This window comes from Elephas maximus, chromosome 5, assembly GCF_024166365.1.
Source record: "Elephas maximus indicus isolate mEleMax1 chromosome 5, mEleMax1 primary haplotype, whole genome shotgun sequence".
Taxonomy (NCBI): Eukaryota; Metazoa; Chordata; class Mammalia; order Proboscidea; family Elephantidae; genus Elephas; species Elephas maximus.
This window is the reverse complement of record NC_064823.1, coordinates 123,028,256-123,044,901: the sequence shown is the minus strand read 5'-3', so window position 1 is coordinate 123,044,901 and position 16,646 is coordinate 123,028,256. Positions and strand designations below refer to the sequence as shown.

At 44.4% G+C, this 16,646-nt stretch overlaps 1 protein-coding gene across 5 annotated transcripts in view; it reads left to right on the top strand.

Moving 5' to 3' along the window:
- The window catches only part of TBC1D1 (TBC1 domain family member 1), a 285,823-nt gene that overhangs the window by 84,259 nt on the left and 184,918 nt on the right, over positions 1-16,646 (top strand). Inside the window, exon 1 of one of the 5 annotated variants that reach the window (XM_049886365.1) lies at positions 390-675. The exons of the other annotated variants lie outside the window; for them this stretch is intronic. Coding sequence (XP_049742322.1) covers positions 646-675 — 30 coding nt within the window. The 5' untranslated portion in view covers positions 390-645. Of the gene's footprint in view, positions 1-389; positions 676-16,646 lie in introns of those variants that run through there. 5 annotated transcript variants of the gene reach the window in all.

Sequence of the window (16,646 nt, the reverse complement as noted above, 5' to 3'; positions counted from 1 at the left end):
AGTTTCAATAGCTGGGTTTTCTGACTCCACGAAAACCACCGTTGATTATATAAAGGTATTAAAGGCTGCGGAAACACTGGTGCTTTTGTTAGTAGGAATCTAGCACGTTTAGGAAGAATCGCGATAGGACGGCGGGGGTGTCCCATGGAAAGCTGGTTGGGCTTTGTGTTCGCTCCAACTCTGGGGCTTTTATCAAACATCGGAGACATCAATTCCAAGTTTTCTGGAAGTTGTGCGAAACGGGCTTCAGAGGCCTCCAAAGTCGTGTCCCCCGGCATGAGGGTGGAGCCGCGCAGCTCCCGGCGTCCCGGAGGAGGACGACCCCCGCGCGGCCCAGCTTCCCGCCCGGAGCCGAGCTGGGGGGTGGGCGGGGCGGGGGCGGAGTCGGCTGCGCTCCCTCCCTGCCCCCCGCCCCGGCGCGCTCTCCACCCACTTCCCTTTCTCGGCCCGGCTGCCCGGCTGCCCGGCTGCCCGGCGGGCACCACCTCACCCAGCAGTGACGAGCCGGGAGGAGCCCGCGCCGCCGCCGCTGCCCGGGGAGCGATGCCCGGGCCCCGCCGCCCGCCCCCGGCCACCCGCGGCCCTACGGGTCTGCAGCGGGCCTGAGCGGGAGCCGGCGGACGAGGAGCCGCCGCCCGGCCCGCGATGTCACCATTGTTCAGCTGGGTGGCCAAGGTAGGCAGCGTCCGGGCTGCTTCCCCGGGTCCGGCGGGCGCCCGTTACGGTGGCAGAGCCCGCGGGCGCGGTTCTGGAAACATGTAACTGTCGGGCCGGGGTCGGCCGGGCCGCGGGGGCCCGGGAGCGCCGGAGGCGCCCGCGGCGTGGGGTCCGACCTGCCCTGGCCGCCCGCGGCTGGGGGCGCCAGCAGCCCGGGGGCCGGGGCCCTCGAGCCGTCAGGGCGGCCCGGGGCGGTTTGCTAAGCAGCTTCTCATTCATTAGTCTTTCAACGGCGTGGGGCGAACGGGGAAGGTGGGGTCACACCCATTGTACAGGTGGAAAGAGTGTGGCTCGCCTCCCGGACCCCGATGTTCGCGCTTTGCAGTTGGCTTCTCTGAACCCGGTCCGGCAGTCCCCTAGTCGCCGCGAACTCTCCGCTTGTTTCCACGGCGTCGGAACCTCGTATGTCATCCTCCTTGATTCAAGTTTGTGCTTGGTTATCTGGGCTAGTTCGCTAAGGTTGCCCAGAGGATGAACCGGGTGCACACGGAGGGTGTCTTTTGTTTTTTAACTCTCTGGTTTCAAAGGGCAGGTTCTGGGGTCTGCGTTTTAAATTGAAATTCTTAACTCTCCATCCCAGGAAGTTTTATTTTCAGAGCATCAGCGCTTTCAGAATTACTGAGCGTTACAAATCCAGGCCAATTCCACCAGTATCTGGATTAGATTTCTAGAGTTCCCACCGGTTTGAGAACACAGTAATAGAATTATTTTTATACTCTCCCCTAGTACCAGATGTTTGTTTTGAATACTACATTCATCGCAGCCTGTAAAGTGCTGGACTCACTGACTCCCACTTCGTTAGTTCACCTGCTGGTTGAAAGGGCCTCCTGCTCCCACCTCCCGGGCGCACCACCCCAGCTGGGCCCTTGCGGGTCCTACTTCCTAGCTATGGCCGATTGAGTAATAAGCTCATATTAAGAGAACCCGTTAGCCACTGTGACCCTTTACAGATAATTATTACATGGTTGATGTATCTGACTATAACGCAACACTTTTAGAATGCTGCTTTCTAAGTATATTTTTATGAATACCTATTTGTGGGACGGATAAAATTGTGCCTATAATTTAAGTGATAAGAAAATGAAGATAGAAACCAGATAACATTAGTTATTGAACACTGTGTAATAACATTCCATCTTTGAGTCTCCAACAGAATCTTGACTTCCCCAGAGCTGGTGGTAAAGTGAGATGACGTTCATAACAAGTTCTGCATTATTATAAGCCAGCTTTTGTATTGAAGAAAAGTTGATAATTCTCAGATTTTCTGGTTTGAGTATTTGTTAACTTTAATAAATAATGCTGATTTTTAAAAAAGATGTTATGTAATAAAAAAATAATTCGGGCTGTGGTTTGATTATATTTTACTCATTTTAGGCTGAGGATTTGGAATCTACTTTTAGACTGAAAGGCTAAAGGGAGACAAAACAAATTGACACTCCTTATGTTGTTTTATTCCAAAATCAATAAGAAGTAAATCTCAAAAAAAAAAAAAAAAAGAAAAAAGAAAAAGAAACCTTACCGCAAGTACTGTTTTATAGTCTTATTTACTTTTCCAAAACATATTTAATAAGATGCAGTTCACTACTGGCATGAGGTGGCTTTTGTTTAACTTGGCCTACAGATGTGAAAACATTAGACCAAAGCCTTATTTAAAAAAATATCAAGAAACTTTACCAAGATTTAGGAGCCCTGGTGGCACAGTGGTTAAGTGCTCTGCTGCTGACTGAAAGGTTGGCAGTTGAAACCCACCAGCTGCTCTGAGGGAGAAAGACCTGGCAGTTTGCCTCTGTGAAGATTACAGCCTGGGAAACCCTATGGGACGGTTCTGCTCCGTTCTGTAGGGTCACTATGAGTTGTAATTTACTGGAAAGGGGACGGGTTTTTGGGTTACCAAGATTGTCAGCCTCCTCCAAGTTGCAGAACTTTTGAAAAGTTCATGTAAATGAGCTGTAGATAAATTGATTTAGATTCTGAGCCATATTATTCCAAAGTTATTTAAACTACTGAACAAAAATCCTGTCTATGAATTTTTAAAAAATGTTTATTGTGCTTTAAGTGAAAGTTTACAAACCAAGTCAGTCTCTCATAAAAAAAAAAAAACTTAAATAAAAAAAACCCCAGTGCCATTGAACTGCCCCATAGAAGTTTATATACACCTTACTATATACTTCTAGTTGCTCTCCCTCTAATGAGACAGCTCACTCCTTCCCTTTACTTATTTTCATGTCCATTAGGCCAGCTTCTGACCTGCCTGCGCACCCCCCCCCCGCCCTCTCACCTCCTCTCCAGACAGGAGCTGCCCACATAGTCTCATGTGTCTACTTGATCCAAGGAGCTCACTGTTCACCAGTATCATTTTCTATCCCATAGTCCAGTTCAATCCCTGTCTGAAGAGTTGGCTTTGGGAATGGTTCCTGTCTTGGGCTAACAGAAGGTCTGGGGACCATGGCCTCCGGTCTCAGTCATACTGCTAAGTCTGATCTTTTTACGAGAGTTTGAAGTCTGCATCCCACTGCTCTCCTGCTCCCTCAGGGGTTCTCTGTTGTGTTCCCTTTCAGGGCAGTCATTGGTTGTAGCCGAGCACCATCTAGTTCTTCTGGTCTCAGGCTGATGTAGTCTCTGATTTATGTGGCCTTTTTGGTCTCTTGGGCTTCTAATTACCTTGTGTCTTTCGTGTTCTTCATTCCCCTTTGCTCCAGGTAGGTTGAGACCAATTGATGGATCTTAGGTGGCCAACTTGCTAGCATTTAAGACCCCCGATGCCACTCCCCAAAGTGGGATGCAGAATGTTTTCATAATAGATTTTATTATGCCAATTGACTTAAATGTCCCCTGAAACCATGGGTCCCCAAACCCCTGCCCCTGCTACACTGGCCTTTGAAGCGTTCAGTTTATTCAGGAAACTTATTTGCTTTTTTTAGTCCAGTTGTGCTGACCTCTCCTGTATTGTGTGTTGTCTTTCCCTCCACCTAAAAATAGTTCTTATCTACTCTCTCATTAGTGAAAACCCCTCTCCCTCCCTCCCCACTCTGGTAACCATCTAAGAATATTTTCTTATCTGTTTAAACTATTTCTTGAGTTCTTATAATAGTGGTCTCATACAATATTTGTCCTTTTGCAACTAATTTTGTTCAGCATGATACCTTCCAGATTCCTCCACGTTATGAAATGTTTCATGGGTTCATCATTGTTCTTTATCGATGTGTAGTATTTCATTGTGTGAATATACCATAATTATCCATTCATCCATCGATGGGCACCTTGGTTGCTTCTGTCTTTTTGCTATTGTAAACAGTACTGCAGTGAGCATGGGTGTGCATGTATCTGTTCAAACATGAAATATGTTTTAAGCAAATGTATCTATAGCTTTCAGCACAATTTTAAAAGAAATGTTTATTACTTTTATATTTATATTTTTCATGTAAGTGGTGTAGCTCTTGTATACTGAAATGAAATTGATGTAGACAATATGTTCTGTGAAAGATTTCGGACTCTGAAATTATTCTTCGAAAGTTCATTTCTTGGGGGTTATAGATTATGAGAGGGACTTCTATGTAATATATTTGGTTTACAGTTAAGAGACAAGTCACTAACACGCTTTACATTACAAACCAGGGAATGTTTTAAAGACTAAGAGGCACAGATAATGCATACAATGTGCATAATCACAAAGCGCATTGACATTCAATTTTAGAACACCCCTTCAAGAATACACAGATGCACATGGGCACACACCTCACACAAACACTTGCACATCCACTTAGCTCACTTCCCTTCCCATTGTGACCTTTTCACACTGCAGCTGAACACCTGGTGGGGAAGGAGAAAGTGAATGATCAGTTGCTTGATGCAGATGGACACCTGGGGGTGAAATTGTTTTTCCTGGTCAGTGCATTCATAGTGTATGAGTATTGAATGTGCTGAGTGAGCAACATTACGGTGTAGGGATAAAGCTAAATAAGGGAGGAGTTGTATTTCAAAGAGTTTATCTGTTTTTTTAAAAAGAAAAGATTGCGATGCAATTAAAAAAAAAAATCTCTTTTTAATTAGACATGATTGGGAACCCTAGGGCAGGTGTGCCTGGCATCGCACACGGGGCCAGGCTTTGTAGAGGTGCGGTATCTTGATTAGTGTTTCCCTGGGGACACTGAATTTTTCACATAGATTGCAAATAAAAATTAATTTCTGGAGCTTTGCAGTTTTCATTCTGAGCCCACAGACATCCCCAACAACCTGGCACATTTGAGTGTTCATACCAATTGTTTTTAAGTCTCTATGTATCTGTTAGTGAAGGCTGGAAAACGCAGCAGAACTGGCAGGCAACTTTCTGAATTTACTCGGATTTGCACCTGCTTGTAAATAATAATAGGACTAAGATTATTGCTAGTTTCTCAAATGAGGGGATATTAAATATATATTTCAGTTTATCAGTTAAAATGAAAAATGGGACCTGAGTATAGCCACATCTTGCTGTGTTCTCAAATCTAAACGCAGTTTTGTAGTTTTATACCGTGAATTGATTCAGTTTTCCGGGCTCACATATTTATTCAGCAGACGTCTTCTTCATGCCTTGGAGGAGTTTGTTTGCACAGTAGGCTTATCCTTTAAAAAGTATGCACGCTGAAGCTTTATAAAACAAATATTTAAAACTACATTAGAGAAGGAATCCTTTTTTTACAACTCATTTTTACAACAGGTAATTGATCGCTAATTAGTATTTTATGTAAAACCAGATTTTCCGTATTTTGGTATAGCTTAAAACATAGATTTATAGCCCCTATTCATCCAACAAGCCATTTAACAAATTTGTTCAACACAGATATTCCTTGAACACCTACTATGTGCCAGGCACTGTTTTAGGAGCTGGGAATCTAGCAATGAAGAAAAGAGCCCAGGTCCATGCCTTCATGGAGCTCATATGGTCTCAGAGAGACAGACCATAAAGAAGCAAATAGATAAACAAGATAATTTCAGATGGTGGTAACTGCCATGAAGAAAGTAAACAAGGTGGTTTGGCAGATACCAGCCAGGGCCTGGGGTGGTGAGGAGGTAAAAACCAAAAAACCAAAGCCATTGTCGTCAAGTTGATTTGGACTCACAGTGACCCTATAGGACAAAGTAGACCTGCCCCCTAGATTGTAATCTTTACAGGAGCAGAATGCCACATCTTTCTCCCATGGATTGGTTGGTGGGTACAAATTGCCAACCTTTTGGTTAGCAGCCAAATGCTTAATCACTGTGCCACCAGGTCTCCAGGTAAGGAGGTGACATTTCATCTGAGTGGTGAGGGGGCACTAAACATGTTCCAGGCAGAGGAAACCAGGACGTGGAGGTGGGAAGCACGTGGGCATGTTCAAGCAACAGGAAGAAGGCAGGTATGGCTGAAGTGCAGTGACCTGGGGGCAGAAAGGTGGGCCATGACCTCTGGGAGGTTTACTCTGGGACAAGCCAGTTAGGCCGTTGTTAACACAGGAGTCCCTGGGTGGCACAAAAGATTAAGCACTCAACTACTAATCAAAAGGTTGGTGGTCCTAACCCACCCAGTGGTGCCCCAGGAGAAAGACCCGGTGATCTGCTTCCGTAAAGATTACAGCCAAGAAAACGCTATGGAGCAGTTCTGCTCTGCAGGACATGGGGTCATCATGAGTTGGAATCAACCCCCTGCGCTCTTTTTTTTTTTTTTTTTTTTTAAGGCAAAGTATGGAAGTCCCTCTGGGTGGCGGAAACAGTTAACACTCGGCCGGCTGAAAGGTTGGAGGTTCCAGGCCACCCAGAGGCACCTCAGAGGAAAAAGCCCTGGCAAAAACCAATCATTGAAAGCTCTATAGAGAGCACAGTTGTACTCTGATGCAGCTGGGGTCACCAAGTTGGAATCGACTCGATGGCAACTGGTTTGGTTTTGGTTTTAGTCACAGTATGGTTTTGGATTTGCCTTGAAGTGCAGTGGGAAGCCATTAGAGGGTATTACAGAGAGGAATGATGTCATCTGATGTACATTTTAGATGGAATCAAGGGGGCCACTTAAGAGACTGCTGTGGTTCAGGCAGGAGGAGACGATGGAATCTTTGACTTTGGTAGGAGCACATGATTATTCTTTATCTTCTGAAATGATGTGACCCAATGGCTTTCCTATCTTGTTTGACTGAGATTGTCGCAAATAACCAAGTAACTAATTGCTTCTTGTATGTTGAGTACAAGTGCAGCTTGTCCTCTGGTCAGCTGCTTCTGACCACAGCTTTCAGGCACAGTTGTGTCCTGGTGCTGGACTTATTTATTCACTTTTGTGGCTTCCTGTAGGCTGGAGCAGCCCGCCTTGGGTGCCTCTTACCAGTTGGATTTGACCTTCTCTTTACCAGCACACAGCAGCCTTCCTGTGAGGTGTGAGTCTGTAGGACAGCAAGTATTCAGGCAGCATTTCCTCCAATGTCTTGTTGAAAGTCAGTCCAATGTTGGTTTGTCCTTGAGGTGTGTCCCTCATTAATGTGGTGGATTATTTTTTAAAAGCGGCTTAAACATTTTTCTTCTGTAGACTCAGATAACCTTTAATTAGTGGATGTTTAAGTTTAAACTTAATAAAGGGGGAAGAACTCATTGTTGTCATAGTCAAACTATTCTTTGAATTTAAAAAATTTGCTGCCTCTGCTAAGCAACGCTGGTGTAACCCCAACTGAGATTCCAGCAGAGCACTCTGGAGCCACAGCTGACTCTCTGTGGGCCTGGGGAATTCTCGTTGCTTAGGGAGACAGTGCAGTCCCTGGGTAGTGCAAGTGGTTAACGCACTCGGCTGCTAACCAGAAGGTTGGAGGTTTGAGTCCACCCAGAGGTACCTCAGAAGAAAACCTTGATGATCTACTTCAGAAAAATCAGCCATTGAAAACCCTGTGGAGCACAGTTCTACTTACGACAGACACGGGGTTACCATGAGTCAGAATCAATGGCCACTGGCTTTTTAGGGTGATAATAGCTTGGGCACAGACAGGATGGTTTTACTGAGAGAGAATAGAGGAAAGCAGGGATAGAAACCCCACATAGTCTAGAATAGAACACTTAGCCCAGAGCAGATCTTATAATGAGAAAAAGGCGAACTATAGTGTGTACTCCTAGACAAATTCCTGAAACAGATCTTAACCTATACGTGCCTATGCCTGGGGCTTCCATTTCCAACTATCAAAATCCTTCTCATCTTTTACCCTTTCCCTGAAGTATCTCTGATTACTTATTCATTTATCCATCCACCCATCTGTCCATCCATCCATTCAGTGACTGTATTAAATAGGGAAGAAAATATCCAGTAAAGCATTCCTCTACGCTGCAGGAGCTCTGTACACTGAATTCCTTCTGGCAGAGGAGGGTAGACAGTAGACCAGTAGTCAGCTGGACTATGCCATGGGATCATAGGGAGTGGCTCCTGACCATCCTGAAGGTGGCTAAGGAAGAGTAGCCAGGGAAGGGAAGGATGTGCCAGGTGATTGGAGCAGTATGTGCAAAGGCCTGGAGGTCTGTTGGAGTTTAGTGGGGCTGGAGGGAAAATCTGCTGTAGGGAGTGGCAGAAAGTGAGACTGGACAGATGAGCAGGTATACATGGTATACAGACCCCTTCAGAGGTGTGTGGGACCCATTAGGGAGCCAGAGCTGATCTTTCGCCAAACTCCTATAACTATGTAGTCCATTCTGTGCGATGCCTTGTGTGGGTTGCAGTTATTTGAATATTTTATTTCTTCTACTAGCTGGTAACTCCATGAAGGCAGGGGTGGTGGTATACTGTCCTCTATATCAGCACATACAAATTACTTGGGCATCTTGTTAAAATGCAGCACAGGTTTAGTAGGTCTGGGGTGGAACCCAAGATTCTGTATTTCTAACAAGCTCCCAGGTGATGCCGATGCTGCTGGTCTGCAGACCACACTTTGAGTAGCAAGTTTCTCAATGTATGTACTCAGGTGCATCTACCACTGGACATAGGAGTTGTTCATATTTTTTGGAATAAATGTCATAATTTCAGATTACTCATTTGCGTCTTCTGGGAAGATAATGGTGGAATTAGTGTCCCATGAAATGAAACTTAAATCATCAATGACTTTGAAACTGGGTGCCTGAGAAGAGGAGTGGAAGGAAAAATTCGTACTGCATACTCTTGCACCATTTTAAAAATTAGAACTTTTTATGTATTATTCAGTTTCACAAATTATAAAAAACTTTGATGGCCTTTCCTCTTTTTTAGTGCATTCAACTTTGTTCCAAATACCATTAGAACATTATAACAGATAAGGAATCAGAGTCTTATTTGATCCTGGTTTGAAAAATAGACTCAAATTGTACCCTTTTCTTTTGTTAGCTTTTAAGGAGTAGAAATAATAAGCTAGTTCTGATGAGTTCTAGTTTATAACACTCGCTGGTCTTCGGGAGCATCTGAAAAACCTATGTTCTTGGGTCCCATCTAGTCAGTTTTGACTCAGTGATCCCATGTGACAGAGTAGAACTGACCCATTGGGTTTTCTAGGCAGTAATCTTTACAGAAGCAGATCGCCAGGTCTTTCTCCTGAGACTCTGTTGGATGGATTTGAATTGCCAGTCTTTCTGTTAGCAGCCGAACACTTAACCCTTGTGCCACCAGGGCTCCTTTGAAAAATCTGTAGAAATAGTGAAACTTTATTTTCTTATATTTGTAAATCTAAATTTAAGTGCCCCTGATTTTCCCATTAATTTTGATTTTTGGAGGAGTGATAAACCAGCAGCCTGCTATTTTGTTGTTACATTTGTAAGAAAGAAGTGATAGAAAAAGAATTCCTTAGTTTTACATGTACTTTGCTACTTTTTTGACATTTTTTTATATGCCATGTTATAATGGGGTTAGACTCAGTTCTCTTCACTCACTTTGGTTGAGCTTGGCTATGTTAGCTTTGCTGAGGCTGTTTCCTGATCTACAAAATGAACATATTATTCTATATTTATCTTTTTTTTTTTTTACAGACCCTATAGGAAACATTGAGTAAATGTCAAAATCTGCTTAGGAAATTGTGGAGACCATCTGCAGACGTAGACTTATTTAAAGCATGGCTGAACTGACAGTTTAAATCAACGGCTGTTGGCTGGTGTGTGGTTATCAGGCACAGAGGCCAGTAGGACCCAAGCCCAGGCTTTGAGCAGCTTGCAGTCTAGTGGAAAGAGGGACACCTGTGAAGCTACTTTAATTGTAAGGTGATAATATAGATGTCTGCACAGGAATTCACACAGCTGGGAATGTGGGGAAACTTTTTAGAGAAGATGAGGTCTGAGCTGAATTGTTAAAAAGGATGTTCAAGCCGTAGGTCGTTGATATGTATAGTAGATTATGAAAAAGAATAGCTAAGTTTTCCAGCATGTTTGAGAATTAATCAATTACCCTTTACTCTTTTTTTTTGACCAGTGATTTTTAACCTTTGGTAGGGCACACCATCTTAAAAATGTACCTGGATTCAGGAAGCTGACTGGATTAAGAGTGACCATTCCATTCCAGTATACAGCAGGACCTGCACACATTTGTCAATAATTGTGGCTGGCAAGGTGGCCATTCTGGTGTAGAATGTTGAATTTAATTCCATTTGATGTTTTCTAAATAAGGAAACAGACCCAGAGCAATGAAGTAACTTAATCTGAAAAAGATCACACATGGTTTTTGGAAGAGCTTAAGTGAGAACCCAGGTCTTGGACAACTGGTTTTTGCCTATCTTGTTAATGTTGCCCCACTGATTTGCTTGTACTTTATCTCTGTTTTCCTAGAAGCAAAAGTATACCTGTCTACTAAGCAATATATTCTCTTTCGGAATACTTTATTCAATTGCCTGAATGTATAAATGTGATTTTCAGAGTAGAAATGCCTGCAAGGGAATGGGCAATTAAAGGAAGGATGAAGAAGAGTGGTTGGTTAGGGCGGATGGGGGATCCTTTCACACTGAAGGATGTCATAAACATCCCTGCATCCTGGAAGAACTGACCAGTTGTGTACACTGTGTGCTAGAAGAAACCATGTCCTGAGGCTTTGAAAGGAGTGGAAGTTGCCAAAGCCCAGTGTGGTGACATGGCTTCCTAGGACCGAGCTGCAGTGACCCACTGACTCAGTTAGCACTCCGCTTTTCCAGGAAGGCGTCCTATGGGAGGAGTGGTAGGCTTGTATAATATCTCTTCTACTCCTCTAATACGGGCAATTAGGCTTGCTCAGAAAACCCTGCCTGGCAAAGGGGGTTTAATAGGAAAGAAAATTACTTTAGCATTAATACAACCATGGAAGAGAGGAAATGATTTCTTTTTGAGCACTTAATGTGTCTTAGCCGTTGTACTGGGAGTAGTCGTATTTCATAATTTATGAAAGAAATAGGGGAAAGAAATTTCAAGAATCATCATGGAGGGAGATGACATTATTCCTTCTTTCACTTTTTTTGGGGGGGTGGGAGTATGAAGAAACTGAAATTTCAGAAAGGTTAGTCAACTTGCAATTAAGATTAAAGCTTGTACTGTCTGGCTCTAAGTTCATGTTTTATCCGTTGCACCTATGCTATCTCTACGACAAGGGGATTACAGCATGTGTTCAGGATGTGAAACAAGGGTGGCCAAAGTTAGAAAAAGTCTTGGCCCACCGAGAAACCAAACATATTTTTTTCTTCCTGAAGCAAGAGGCGTAGAAATGCTCGACTAACCTGCTTTAAAAAATGAGTGTATAAAATTGAAACTATACAAAAAGTGCAAGAAACATTTTAAAAATCCCTGAATTTTATGATGCTCTTGGTTAAGGAGGGAAGAAAACGGGAGATAAGAGAAAAATTGCTGCTAGGAAGATGGAAGCTAGGTCAGGATTCGGGGTAGGATGAGGGAATTAAATGATAGACCAAAAGAGGCTGGAGTCGGTTTTGAGGGGACCGTGGCCTGAGATTCCATTCTGCTGCGGACATGAGTTGTGGGCATTAGAGTGCTATCTTCTAGTCTCTGGAACTCTTGTCAAGCCTTCATGGAACCATGGTTCACAGTTATGCAACTTATTTGGAAATACTGTCTTTAGACCAAGAGTTTATTTTGAATAAGCTCACCAGAACATCCTACCAGAGTGGGCATTTTCTCTAGCCTTTAGCAAGAGATAATTTCAGTGGTTTCTCAGTGGCAGAATTCTTGCCTTGCATGCAGGAGACCTGGGTTTGATTCCTGGCCAATGTACCTCACGCACAGCCACCACCCATCTGTCAGTGGAGGCTTGTGTATTGCTATGACGCTGAACGGGTTTTAGCGAAGCTTCCAGAGGAAGAAAGGCTTGGTGATCTACTTCCAAAATCCAGCCAGTTAAAACCCTTATAGATCACAACTGTCCAATCCACAACCTATTACAGGGACAGTGCAGGACTGGGTAGCATTTCATTCAGTTGCTCACGGCGTTGCCATGAGTCGGGGACCAGCTCGATGGCAGCTAATAACAAAAACATAACAAGAGTTACCAGAACGACAGTATACTAGACAGGAAATGAAGAGACCTGGGTTAGAGGCCCAGGTCCACCCTGCGTGAGCTGTTTGACCTTAGCTAGATGACATAGGAATGATGATTTCTGCCCGCCCCTCCGGAAGGTTAGTTTAGGTGTCAAAAGAGGTAGTGTAAGAGAACGTAAACTATAAAGCACTCTTTAGGCTGAACTTATGGAGCCCTGGTGGTGCAGTGATTAAGTGCTCAGCTGTGAAGTGAAAGATTGGCGGCTTGAACCCATCAGGAGCTCTGCGGGAGAAAGATGTGGCGGTCTGCTTCGGTAAACATTTACAACCTTGGAAACCCTATGGGGCAGTTCTGTAGGGTTGCTGTGAGTTGGAATCAACTCAGTGGCAATGGGTTTGGGTTTGGTTTGTAGGGTGTACTTGTCTAGGCAATGGGGTGCAACCACGTATTTCCATTACATTTCTTGACCTCAGGCAAGTTGTACATCCCTGGGTCTCTGTCCTTGATCTAAAAAAGGAGGATATTGTGTGAAATGATTGCAACAGCCATTCTCAATTCTGAATTTGTGTCTCTGAGACTGCAGTAAGGTCAGACTTCTCAGATTGTTCACCCGTGGTAAGGAAGAGAGGGTCCCTGGAGCCTTTGGCCTGTGAAAAACCCCATCTCCATCTACTCAGTAGAGATGCACCCTTAGGCAAGTTACTTCTCTCTAAACTTTAATGTGTTCTTATGTATGAAATGGGGTTGATATTCATCCTCCACTGGGGGCAGTGGTGGTTCAGTGGTAGAACTCTCGTCTTCCATGCAGGAGACCTGCGTCTGATCCCTGGCTGGGGTAGTTCATGCACAGCCTCCACCAGTCCCCCAGTGGAGGCTTGTGTGCTGCTCCGATGCCGAACAGGTTTCAGTCGTGCTTCCAGACTCAAACAGACTAGGAAGAAAGGCCTGGCCACCTACTTCTGAAAAACCCACTAATGGAAACCTGATGGGTCACAACAATCTGATTCCATTGTGCGGGGGCTGACTTGGTGGCAGCTAACAACAATGACAGCATTTGCCCTCTAGGTTTTTGAGGATTTATACACATGAAATACTTAGAACAGTGCTTGGCCCTCATTAAGTGCTTGATAACCATCACCATCATTGCTGTCATCATTAAACTGAGGGATGGAAGGACCTCTGCAGTTACTTTAGTTCTGTTCCCTTGTAGTGCGATTAATTCCTTTTGTGTGTGGCCTTTCTAGCCATGGGTTTGTAACTCCCACCCAGGTGGTCGTGTGGCCTATAAGGGGATTGGTCAGTTTTGCCTTAAGGAGAGCCAACTCTAGAGCAGGGAGGGAGAACCCAACACCAGCAAGGAAGGAGAGAGCAGCAGAGACTGGGCAGCAGGAGACGACCTGTGGGCTTCCTGGTCCACGGAGAGAGAACGCTGAGTGTCTTTGGGCAGAGACTGAGGGCCAGGGAGAGGCGATCCTGGTGGAAAAACTGTGTCCTCAGTGCTCTTGAGCCTGAACTGTCACTGTTGCTTCCCTAATAAACACCATGGTTGTGAGTACGGTCTGTGAGCTCTGTGTGACCATTGCAATGAATTATCAAACCCAGTAGTGAGTGCTGAGGGAGGGACAGTTAGTGTCAAAATCAGACAGGATGGCAGAGCGAGGACACTTGCCTGGCTTCTGCCTCATGGGAGTCAGCCTTATGCTGTTGACCTTGGTCCTCCTACCCCCTTGTGGGGTTGGAGGAGGTCAGACACTTCTGCCAAGCCGATTTTACATCCCTCTCTTTGAAGATGGAAACAAAATTGAGCCTGTTAGAGCTTCAATTGTGTCCCCCCAGAATATGTGTTGTAAATCCTATTCATTTAGGAATAGGGTTTTCTCTATTGTATTAATGAAGATGTATCAGTGTAGGGTGTGTTTTGATATAAAAGGAGCAGACGAGGCACAGAAGCAAGCAAGCCCGATGCGGGAAGATAGATGCCATGCAGAGATCTCCAAGGAGGAACGCTGAGAAGGCTGAAGAAGCTGAGACAAGGATTTTCCCTAGAGCAGACAGATTCTTCTCCTAATGCCAGTGCTCTGAATTTAGACCTCTAGCCTCCTAAAGTGTGAGAAAATAAATCTCTGTTCTTTAAAGCCACCTACTTGTATTTCTGTTGTAGCAGCAAACTAGATAAGTAAGACAGAGCCTTCGACAAGTAAGCTGGCTTTCCCAAGTCACAGTGAAGGTTAAAAGCAGGTGTTTTAATCCAGTGCTCATTGTATTACTTGGTACTCATTATGATATTTAGATTCTTTCTTTCTGTTTTGTAACATTGTGCCTGAGTTAAACATAAGCCCTGATTCTTTAGTACAGAAAAAGAGCAAAAAGGCTTTTGTCGGGCCACAAGTAATTTAGATCAGATAAGAGGAAAATGTGGTCTCTACCACAGCAGCCTGTGTGAGCTTGCCCGAGGTCACAAGTCTGTACCTTGGTTTCCTCTTCCCTAAAATAGGGATGAGGAGGGGCAGCTCCACAGTTCTGAAGTCCTTTCTGCACCTCAAAACGCAATGAGTCATTTCTGCCCTTCCAGAAACTCATTTGCCAACCAAAGATGTAGATTCTCCAACTTTGGAAATCTTTAAAAATAGGAAGGAAGTTTATTTGTTTAGAAGGAGTTATAATTATAGGCCTGCCAAAGGCAGAGAATTAGCCCATTGGTAATTTGTGGAAGTTCCTTTTATAGGGTGGACCCAAAGGAAACCGGTCATTAGGTGAAAATAAATCATAAGATCTTTGAGGCAATATTGGCTTAGAGATTTTTACACAGGTCTATTGTGATGGTTTCTATTGTGTTTGGCCTCTGTTGTGTCAGGCTTTTTTACCTGTACATTTCCAAATTTAAAGCATTAGAGATTTAGTTATATGATTTGACCTCAGAAACACAATCCAAAAGCCTTCTCATGAGTAATGAGCTTCTTGCTCCTTGTGTACTATTTATTAATAAATTAATTGTATAATAAACATGATATGTTGCTAATACATTTGTGGTTAGCTGCTGTAGAGTCAGCCCCCTACTCACGGTGATCCTATGCACAACAGAATGAATCAATGCCAGGTCCTGTACCATCCCCATGATCAGTTATGGATTGGACTGTTGTGATCCATAGGGTTTTCATTGGCTAATTTTTAGAAGTAACTTGCCAGGCCTTTCTTTCTATTCCATCTTAGTCTAGAAAATCTTTTGCCGTCGAGTTGATTCCGACTCACAGCAACCCTATAGGACAGAGTAGAACTGCCCTGTAGTCTTTATGAAATCAGACTGCCACATCTTTCTCCCATGGAGTGACTAGTGGGTTCGAACCGCTGACCTCTCAGTTAGCAGCCGAGCACTTTAACCACTGTGCCACCAGGGATCCTCTTAGTCTAAAGCTCCACTGAAACCTGTTCTACATCACAGAAGGATGCAAGCCTCCACTGATGGGTGGGTGATGGGCTGCGCGTGAGGTGCAGTGGCTGGGAGTCGGAGCCGGATCTTCCATGTGAAGGGTGAGTATTCTAACACTGAACCACCATTGCCCCCACTAATACGTTTACTAAGGTCCAAACCTTCTTATAGTTGCAGAAAGAACCATATTACCGAGCTTCCAGGTGAATGGGAAGAATTCTCTTCCCATTTCTAAAAATAGATGAATGTAATACATAAGAATTACATTACACTAGAGTTTCATGAAAGACAGCCTGTGAATTTGTGCCACCCAATTTTAGTGTAGCTGAAGAACAAATTTGGACTGCCTGGTATCCTCAGTTCTGTAGTCTGTGAACCACAGAGATCTGTAGAGTGTGGTCTCCGGACTTTTCCCCAGGGAAAGAGCTCAATGTACTGGACCACCGGAGCCCAGAACTCAGCAGTCTCTGTTTGAGGGAGTGATGTGATATTTCGACATTCTTGGCTGTGAAAACTGGCTTCAAGTTCCTTTAAGTTCAAAGGTGATCAGGATATGTTTATTGTGCACCTTCTCTGCTCCAGGCATTTGGGGTACAGAGAGGTACCAGAATGAGCAAGACACTGCCTCTGCCTCACGGAGCTCACAGGAGAAGGCAGGCACGTGTGAAGGCGGTTACATAGTAGTCGTGTGGAGCTGTAAAACCCCCAAGTAGCCCTTTGGAGGTATATGGAGGTAATAAGGTTCCAAATGCAGTAAATCCCACTTTACAATCTTCCCGTCGATTTTCATCAGCGTGGTTGGTCAGAACCCATTGTCCACTGCTAACTTAAATAATTGTCCTTCTCAAAAACAGAGTTTTCAGTTTGGGAGCCAGAGCTGTGGTTTGAATGTGGGTGTTAAGAAAGGTCTCCAGTGTCCTGAGAACCTCTCCTGCAGCGGTGTGCTGATTTTGGGGGCACATTGTGTCTGTTCGTTGATGTTAATCCTGATTGAATGAACAGAGGCAGTGGAGCCCACCTGGTCCCTGTTTAAGGTTGGGGGAGAGGATGACT